The 9,608-nt window shown below is 53.3% G+C and overlaps 1 protein-coding gene across 1 annotated transcript in view; it reads right to left on the bottom strand.

Annotated features, from left to right (window-relative positions):
- Positions 1-9,274, bottom strand: part of TRAF2 (TNF receptor-associated factor 2) — a 19,516-nt gene extending 10,242 nt beyond the window's left edge. Inside the window, exons 1-3 of the mRNA XM_009865830.1 lie at positions 9,087-9,274; positions 8,402-8,480; positions 7,943-8,041 (exon numbers count right to left, since the gene is read on the bottom strand). Of these exons, the coding sequence (XP_009864132.1) occupies positions 7,943-8,041; positions 8,402-8,480; positions 9,087-9,274 (366 nt within the window). The remainder of the gene's footprint in view (positions 1-7,942; positions 8,042-8,401; positions 8,481-9,086) is intronic.
- Between the last annotated feature and the right edge of the window lie 334 nt (positions 9,275-9,608).

The raw sequence follows: 9,608 nt of genomic DNA, 5'->3' as shown, positions 1-9,608 counted from the left end.
CCAAGAGGCCAGAAACCCAGTCCCCCCCACCAGCACCCCCACCTCGGAAGGGCCAGCACCCACAGGCAGAGCCCCCCCCTCTTCCTCGCAGGCCTGAGGAGAACCAAGCGCCTGTGCCCACACCAGGACTCTTGGACCTCGGTGTCAGCAACGCCAAAAAGGAATCTGCAGTTGAGGTTTCTCTTGGGGCGCTCCTGAGCAGACGGAACAGGCAGTTCCCTTCCCGGCAGCTCATTTCAGCGCAGAAAAGCGCAGGCACAAGCAGGGAAAAGCAGGATTTGGGAACGGAGCTGATCCTGGGAGGATCCTTCCTAAGGATGAGCTGGGCATGATCCTTCCTAAGGACGAGCTGCTCTGCTGCACCAGCTTCAGGAGGGCACCAGGAAACACTGCCCTTGAATCCCACTGCCATTCCACCTCTCGAGGCTTCGCTGAACTTGAACCGCAGAAGGGGCTGCTGCCAGAAATTATTATCCCCATCTCAAGGTGGTGGAGCAGGAGGTGCAGGGGCTGCCCTGCTCACAACCTGCCATGCCAACACAAGTCTGCTTTCACGGAGGCCTTGCAACCGCGTGGGGAAATCCAACAGCGCCGGTGCCGGCTCCACACCGCGGCTCTTCGGCTTCAGTCTCCTGGAGGTCGATCTCCGAAAGCTGCTGGTCCCCTCCGAGCACAGCAACGGCAACTGGACAAAGCTGAGGGGCTCAGCAGCAGGAACAGAGCAACAAAAGGCAGGAAAATGAAGAGGACGGCGGAGGAAAGCCAGCTGCAGCGGCGCAGGGCACGGCGGAGGGCCAGGCTGCGGGTCCGGCACAGCACGCCTTTGGCATCTTAGCCTGGCCACAGGAAAAAAGGATGGGCCCACAGAATCCTACAGAAAATGCTGAAAATGGGTCCCCAGTGTAGAAGAGATACCTGCCTACATTCTGAGGGAACCTGAATCCCTTGCACTAAGAAGAACAAGTTGCTTCATGCACCTCTGCCAGGTTCTGGAGCCTCCGAGATGGGAACGTGCCACACAGCGCGGGTAGGCTGGGATGTCCCGCTCCTCTGAAGTCAACACACCCTTCCACGCTGCGGCTCCTCCTCACCCAGGGAGTCCTAAGGCTGGTTTTAAGCCTCAAACTTTACTTTTCCCCACAAGGTTGGGCTGGACTAACCACACACATGGTCCTTGCACTACGGCACAGAGCCCGGCAACACCGGGCTGGAAAGCAGGAGCCCAGTCTGTAACTCCCACACCAGCTGGGAACGGGAGCTTTGCCAGACCCTCCCACCCGCTCGTGCCAGACACGAATCGCTCCCTTTGCTGGGACACGCTGGTGACAGTGGTCCAAGCAAGTTCACTTGGCATCACACATAACTAAACCTCAAAGAAAGTGTCAAAACCAACGATGAAGCTCCCATCAGTAACGGCTGGCGGGTTTTAGCGGGCACGCGGCGGTAGCGATGGCAAAAGAAACCAGCACCGCCTGTGCTGCGCTGCTGCTGCCACGGCGCCTGCCCCGGCCGAGGACACAAACCAGCAGAAGATATGACGTTGGGAGCTGCCCAGCACCTCACTCCCACCTCCTGTTTTCAGAGTTTGACGGGTTTGCTCATTAGCTTTTAGGGCTGATTAGACAGACATTTGATTTGGGGTTTATGGGCAGAGGGACATCAAGACAGCGTTTCACGCACTGAAGACAGGTGTGAAAGCAGGAGCCAGTTGTGAAGGCTCAAGGTACAAGGAGCATTTGAAGGCAGCAGCAAGTTTTCTACCATTTCCTAAACCAGACCCTGCCTCTCCCTGGTGGGTTTGAGCTACACGAGCATGAGGTAGCGGCACACTCCAGGATGCTTCTTCCAAATCCCTCCAGCAGCTCAGAGGAATGATTTTTCTAGGGCGATTCCAGCCCGAAATGGAGCAGGGCTGGACCCCCAGAACATTTTAGATAAGTCTGAGTTTGAACCTGACCCAGCCCAGGCCAGCCGCAGCCCCCACGCTGTTGTCCCCCGGCCACGGAGGCGGCCAGCTGCCGTGCGAAAACAAAGAGACTAAACGTGCTTGCCAAGGAAATTAAAAATCACGGTGTTGGACTACACTGAGTCTCCGTCAACACGCTTGACAAGAAAGGGAGGTTCAAAGCAGTCAGGAACATCTGATGGGAGATAACTCCACAGGTCTCCTGGGCTACAATTACCAGTTACAGCCCCGGTCGTGTGAAAAAGGCCCAAGATCTGCTGTTCCCATCGAAGGAGGTCACTGCTCGAGAACAACCTGCCGCCAACTCAGCCACTTCATCGCACCCAGGACACCAGGCGCCACCACGTTTGTCGCGATGATCTGAGTTCACCCTCAGCAGTTCCTTCGCAGAGCCAGGCACCGTCACCAGCTGTCGGAGACTCTGCCGTGCCGATGGCTGTGCTACGCGCGCACTGAAAGCGCTGCCCGTGCCGAGCAGGTCGCAGAACACCCTCCCAGAGAGATCGCCCTCCCTTCCAGCACCATCTTCACCAGCATGTGAAGCTTCGCCTTCATTGCTCAGCTCAAAAGGAGCGGCCTCAGGGTTCCACCTCTGCCTCACCTTCCCACAGGAAGGGCTGACCTGGCCGAGGTCTGCGAGCGGCAGAGGGAGGGCAGGGGCAAAGCGACCGTCTCGCAGAGGTGTGGGATGTGAAGAGAAGAGCTGTGAAAGCACGAGGCCAAGAACACCGCCAGCACCCTGAAAAGGGGTTCAGCACCCTGAAAAGGGCAGACAAGATCAAGGCTACAACTGGGACAGGTGTGTTTCACGTGCTGCAGAAGCCGAGCCAGCTGCCAGCTGCTTGATTTCAAACGTGGTTTCTCTTGGCCATCTGAAGAGCTGGAAGTGCCCGGGGTGGGCGTGCGATCGCAGCTCTGGCTGCTGCCAGGCACCAGGAGCCCAGGACCATCTCCCTGGGCATGAAGGGCTGCCCCACAGCCCCCAGAGCTAGAGCTGCTCTCGCACAGAGGGGTTTCATCACTTCCAAGTGACACACGGCAACCCACCCTGGCTTCAAAGCTCGCGACTCGATGCTTCTCGTTGGCAGATCCAAAACTGTTAATTAGGTGGGCAGCCAGAAGGAGGCTGAGTTGTTTTTAGAAACTAAGAGCAGACCCTCTAGAGCCTGTAGAGCCGGGGCTTTCCAACCCCCTCCCACGCACGTTCCCCAGCACTCCCTGTGGCTTACCTCTCACCGCAGGCTTGGAGGGAAAAATGCCTCGTGTCTGGGCAGCCAGCTACAGAAACTCTACTTCAGGGACTGTAAAAGGGAGGCTGAGGTTTGTTTGGGGACCTCAGCTCCAGCTCTGGAAGGTAAAGGTGCATCAAACTCCTTTTTTCCAAAGCAGGAGGTCCTTTTGGTCACCTGTGAGTCAGGGATCCTCCCGCGAGAAAGCGATCTGGTCCTGGAGGCAACCTGCTGATCAGAGCAGAGCTGGCTGCAAACACCACACCAAGCCAAAACCGTCAGAAAAAGACAAGAAATGCTGTACCTGGTTTCAAAACAAGGGCCGGCTGCCCCGCTGCAGCATCACCAAGTGGGCTGGCCACATGCAGCCAACACTGCTATAAACCACTCACAAGCACGCTCTGGAGGCAGCAGGAGCCGGGAGAAGCCGCTGCCAAGACCAGCAGCTCTTGTTCTAAGCAACGGGCAAAAGCCTGAAGATGAAGTTCTCAGACTAAGCTGAAAATCGCCACCAAAAATTTTCCGGCCATTCTTGAGATGCGGCTGTAGAGGTGGGGAGTGAGACAGCAAAGCACTGCAGAGCAGGAGGAGCCCCTGGCAGAGCTTCTCCAGCAGCTCCAGCAGGAACACTGGGCAAGAGGGGACTGCCCAGTTCCCTTGTCCTCCTGGCCCTGGGAAGCCACGTAGCCCAGAAGGGGATGTGGACACATTCTCCACCATCACCGGGTTGGCACTGAAATTCTGAGCTTTGCACCTTCCACGGCCTCCCAGGCTTCGGTTAAAGTGAAATCTGCCAAACCAGAGTGACCACTGCCTAGAAGGGAAACACGTCCCCTCCGGTTTAGATTGGGGCACATTATCACTGCAGATGACAGCCATCCGTCCTCTTTAGCTGAACTCATCTGCCTTCCTTAGAAAACCCCTTCCCTACTTAAGTTTAAATACTGCTGTCAGGATCAAGCTTAAAATTTCATCCTCCTTCCAAAACGCTGAGGATTCCATTTCCTAACGTCTCAGATAACTCTGTATCTCCCGAGATGAACAGGTTGTGGTTAAAAGGTCGCCTGCAAGTCAGGGATTCCCCCATAAGAAAGTGGGTAACAACAGGAAATGCCACGGCACAGGTGAAAAGCCCTCGCAGCCCCCTCCTCCCATCCCAACCCTGATGGGGGGCAAAGAAAAGGAGCTGGTGGTGTGAAAAGCATAAACAAAAGGTACTTGAGAACTGAAGACACGTTGATAAAACAGAAGAGAGATGTCAGCAACTGGGGCTACTATAAGGCAAAAAAAGAAATGCTCCGGTGCTGACAAGCACAAACTACCTGGACATCACAGAGCACATCTTCTTGGTCTGGCCTTTCGCTCTAACAGGTTAGTATGAGTTCCTGCAGCTCCCCTCAGACTTTCCACCTCATTCAAAAGGCTCCTGCCCACAGCCTGCTCTTCTGTAGGGACAGTTTAGGCAGACTCATCAGGACACCACACATGTAAAGAGGTTACTGTTCAAACGGAAAAACCCTCCAGCCCCACCAACAAACCGCTTTATCCAAGTGCTGCTAAATATTTACGATTTGTACAAAATCCAAAAAAGCCTTTATAAAGCCAGACGTGTGCTAAGCACTTAAGTATTCCACAAGCTTCACACAGCTTTCAGCAGAAGTGCAAGTCATGTCCAAGCAGATTGCATTCTTTCAGTTTTGGATGTCCCTCTGAGACCTGAACTGTGATCTGCCTGAACAGAACAGAAAGCAAAACCGAAATCAGCTTTATAAATTTTTTTTGAGGTTGAAGAGCTTCTCAGCTGCAGAACACTTTTTTTTTCCCCCCATTAGCGCCCCGATAAGATTAGCAAATCAGAAGCACCGGTATCTCTTGATTTGTAAGCGGATAGCAGCCGAGTCAGCCCCTCTCGGTACGAGCGCAGGATTTTTAAATTAGCAAACGACGAATTCGCTCTCAGGGACTTTCCATGTCCTGTCGGAAATAGCACAGCAAAAGGGACTTTCCACAGCGGGAGGGCTGAGCCGCCGCAGGACGTTACACACACCGCTGGCTCCCAACACAGCCAGAGCTGCACCGGGCAAACGCCACTGAACAGAGAAGCCGACCTGCAAGGAGGCCTTAACTTTAGTCACAGAATCATAGAATGATTTGAGTTCGAAGGCATCTCAGAGATCACCCAGCTCCAATCACCCTGCCACCAGGGACACTTTCCAGCAGATCAGGTTGCTCAAGGCTCTATCCAGCCCAGCCCTGGGCACTTGCAGGGCTGGAGCATCCACAGCCTCCCTGGGCAACCTGTGCCAGTGCTTCACCACCTCAGGGTAAAGAAATTCTTCCTTAGATCAAGTCTAAACCCAGCTTCCACCCATTGCCCCTCAGCTCAACACTACTTGTCAAAAGTCCCTCCCCAGCCTTCTTGGAGCCCCTCCAGGCACTGTCAGGCCACCAGAAGGTCTCTCCTCTTCTCCAGCCTGAACAGCCCCAACTCTCTCAGCCTGTCCTCCCACGAGAGGTGTTCTCTGACCATCTTGGCAGCCCTCCTCCAGATTCACTCCAGTAGAGTCCAGGGGACCAAGAGAGTCTCTGGGCTAACGCGGTTGTTTGGCGCCTCCTCCCACCAGCCCCTTTCCCAAACCCCGATGGCGCGAGGACAGCCAGGGCCCAGCAAACACCCCGGCCCTTCAGCCGGCAGCTGGGTGGAGAGGTAACACTGGGAGACGCTGCCTTCTCCCAGCAGTTCCCAGGAAAGAATCAGCTTTTGTCGAGAAGGCACAAAACCCCTTCTGGCCGCCACCCAGCTGAACACCCCCCCATGGCGTGCAGGAGCAGCAAGCTCGATCCCGAGGCGAAGCAACCGGTGCCACTCGGAATTGCCACTCCCCTCTCATCGCGCAAATCCATCCCGAGACGAACAAAAACCGTCACAGCCAAGGTCAGTGCTGCGGCCCAAGGACTCCAGAGCCACTCCTCTGCAAGAACTAAGCCTGTTTTAGCAGAATACCTAACGGGACCTCTCGAAGATCAGGTGGAGAACAACAGAAGAGGCACGGCCTGATCCGTCCAGACGCAGCCGTGCAGAGCCCAGAGCATCACACACCCCTCCAGCCCTGCAAGAGGACGGACGGATCCCAGGACTGATCCCTCCTTGCCCCTTTGAACTTCTAGTGCAGGTTCTGGCCAGACTCAAACCCGCCTTCGAACACTCGTAAGACCACACAGGGAGGACCTTGGGCAGCGGACGATTTTTGCTGAGCTCTGCTGGAACTCTTAAGATTTTTTTTTTTTAAACTCAGGAGTAAAAGCCTAGAAGATCCCACCAGTCACAGCACAACCAACAGCGCTGGAAGCTGCCGACAAACATAATTCCATTCAGTCTAATGGAGATGAGCTACAACCACCACTCGCGAACGCTGCGGAGGGCATCAAGCTTCAGGTCTTTTTTTTAAAATGAAACCGTGGGTCAAGCAGTCCACAGGCACCGAGAGCACAGCTTGAGCCTGGACCCTCAGGGAAAACCCACCGTACCCTGGAACATGGTTCCCAAGCTCTCACTGCTGTATCAGCGTTAAGCTTTTAACTTGACATCTTCTTCAGTTGTACATCCACACCGTAACGCATCTGCAGCTGCGGGTTTCACAGCAGAAGAACCACTGAGCACCCAACATGCCCTCGTCTTCTGGGAAGAACTTTTGGCACCAAGAAGCGGAAGGTTCCAGGCAGCAGGACAAGGAAGCAGAGGCGCAGCAGCATCTTGCTGTGAAGGGGCTCAGCAAGCCAGGCAGAAAACTCCAGCACGATCCCCTGCGTCATTTCTTCCTGCTGCCATTGTGAAGAGAATCCAAATAGCCCACACAGACTGAGGTGACACCTTCTCCTGACACACGTCTTGGTCACTACCAAGGCTCCGCCAACCAGCAGGCTGCAATCCTCACCTACGCCGAGCATCAGAGGGGAATAAAATTCATTGCTCTTATCTCAGCCCCGCCAGGGGATGGTTCTTCCATTCTGAGAGGGATGACAAAAGCGTTCTGCAGGAGCACCAGAGCTTCACAGGTCAGCACATGGTCACGACTAACTCCCAACGCGTTTTAATGCCGCAAACGGCCACAGACTTGACTTGCTGGAAAGCACAGAATCCATGGCTGTCCTCAGCAAGAACATGCTTCTTGGTACATGCACTAAGGAACAAATGCCCGAGGCCACACTAAAAGACTGGATTAAAGAGCTGGTGGGCAACTTGAGACGAGCAGGGCTGGAAAAACCATCCTGCCCAGCCAGCTGGTGGCCCAGAAGAGCAACGGGTGACCAAGCAGTGGCCAGTCCCACTGCCCTGGTGGCCACAGGAGCGGGATGGTGGCCTGGCCACCTTCCCCAGGCTCACAGGTCTGCAGGAGGTTTTCGGTTCACGCAACGCAGAGAACTTCACAACACGGCACAGCACACTTCCTTGGCAGCTCACTTGTCTTCTAACAGAAAAAGGAATTGGGGGATAAGAGGGGGAGGTTTCCACCGCAGAAGGGACGTGCTTGGTGCCTGTGATCACGAGCGAACCTGGAATCGTTTCTGTTCAGGCTGTGCCCTCGGCAGGGCCCACAAACTGGCTCAAGCGAGAAACCTCTGAAGTTCAGGGAGCTGACAGCTCCCACCCCTACCACCAGCAGGTAAGGAAAACCCCGTCAGCCTTCCCCAAACTCGGAGGAAAGGCAAAGGAGGCAGACCTCGAAAGCCTCGCTTTGATCTTTACCTCGTACTCTTTAATAGTCCCCTTCCAGGTGCAGCCGCTGTTGATGCAGACGGCAGGCAGGCTCTCCACCTCCCGCCGAGCTGCGTTGTCCGGGAAAGCCTAAAATGGAAAAAAAACAAGTAGGCCCCACATATTTCTGAGGGGTTGAAGTTTTAGGCCAGTCCCTCAACTCTGCCTTAAGCCTGTATTAAGGCTCCTCCCAGGCCAGTTGCCACATCCCATCCTCAGAGGTGTGCTAATGGCAAACAAACAATTATTTCAGGGTTTAAGTAGGCCACCACTGCAAGAACATGACCTGGATTTTAGAAACTGGGGAGTCCACCACATTAATCATAACACTCACTGCTGGAGAAAATGTTTCCTAGGAATAAGGGACTCTCAGAGCTTCTGTTTTAAACTAGAAGGGGCATTAACGACCTCAGCAAGCCACTTCATTTTGTAAAATGCATTTTTGCTTACCGAGCTCGTTTCCAGAATAGAAATCCCTTCTTCATATATTCCTTCCTGAATACAGCTGGCACACTTCTGAGGTCCAGCACTGTCAGACAGAAAAATAACCATCAAACGCAACAAGAAGAGACCAATTTATGATTTAACAATAAAGAGATTTCTGGTAAACTTCATAACACTTTATAAAACAAAATCATCTTCTTATTTTTAAAAATAAGATGCCCATTTCTGATTTTTTTTTTCATATCCTGACTGATTATTCTATTCAACTTCCCTCACTTAAAGGCAAGAGTGAGACAGGACACAAGGAAACTATTCCGGAAGCCAGCACGTGCTTAAGTTTCCTCACATTTTGGCACAACCACCATATGATGAGTTTTGGGAGCAAGTTCCTTCAGTAGCTGCATGAAGACTGGAGGAGATGGGTGACCCACCTCGACTGCCACCTGAATGCAAAAGCAATACAGGAGATTCTGGAAGAGGGAACTTAGAAGCAACCTCTGGAGCAATAAAAGCAAGACAGAGATGACACATTCTTTTAAAGAAGATCTGATGCTGAGCCTCAATGATTAAACACGGCTCCCTCACTGAGAAAGCCTTGAAAAAAAGAGACATTTCTCTTATTTTCTTTTTTTTTTTGCTTAAAAATGCCTTTTCAAGCATTTTCTCCTCAGACTGAAGGCACAGAAGTTACCTTATGATCTTCTTTAGACAATAGGAGCAGTAGCGATGTCCACACTGAGCTTGGTATGGCCTCCTCAGTATATTCCTGCAGTCAGAGCAGAGGTATTTGACCTCCAGTTTAGTTCCCAGGATCTCCTTCGCAAATCCGGGCTGGTTTAGATCCAAAGAGCCAGGCGGAGTAGAGTTTGCTGCTGCCATGTGAACGAAGAATTCTGGCTGCACCTCCAGAGCCTGAAAATAAAAATATTTTCCCCGTTGGGTTAGAACCGGACGGGGGGCAATTCTGCACGTGAACCTGGCGGAAGCCTGCCTCCACCTCACGAAAAATACAGGCACTAAGACGTTAACTTTGGAATTAAACTCCCAGCACAGAGGCAGGGTGGGCAGACCTCGGTAAAGTTCATTGGTTCGGAGAAATCAAGGCTTGTGGCCCCAAAACAAGGTGAAAAAAACGTCCTCAGGCCGACGAGGAATAGAAATAAATCGCCTCAGCCCACCGAAAACCTGGAGGTGATCACAGCCCGCTGGTTTT

Source organism: Apaloderma vittatum, unplaced genomic scaffold (assembly GCF_000703405.1).
Source record: "Apaloderma vittatum isolate BGI_N311 unplaced genomic scaffold, ASM70340v1 scaffold15683, whole genome shotgun sequence".
In the NCBI taxonomy this organism is placed as follows: Eukaryota; Metazoa; Chordata; class Aves; order Trogoniformes; family Trogonidae; genus Apaloderma; species Apaloderma vittatum.
Note: the sequence above shows the minus strand (reverse complement) of the source record. Positions and strands in the feature narration are given on the sequence as shown.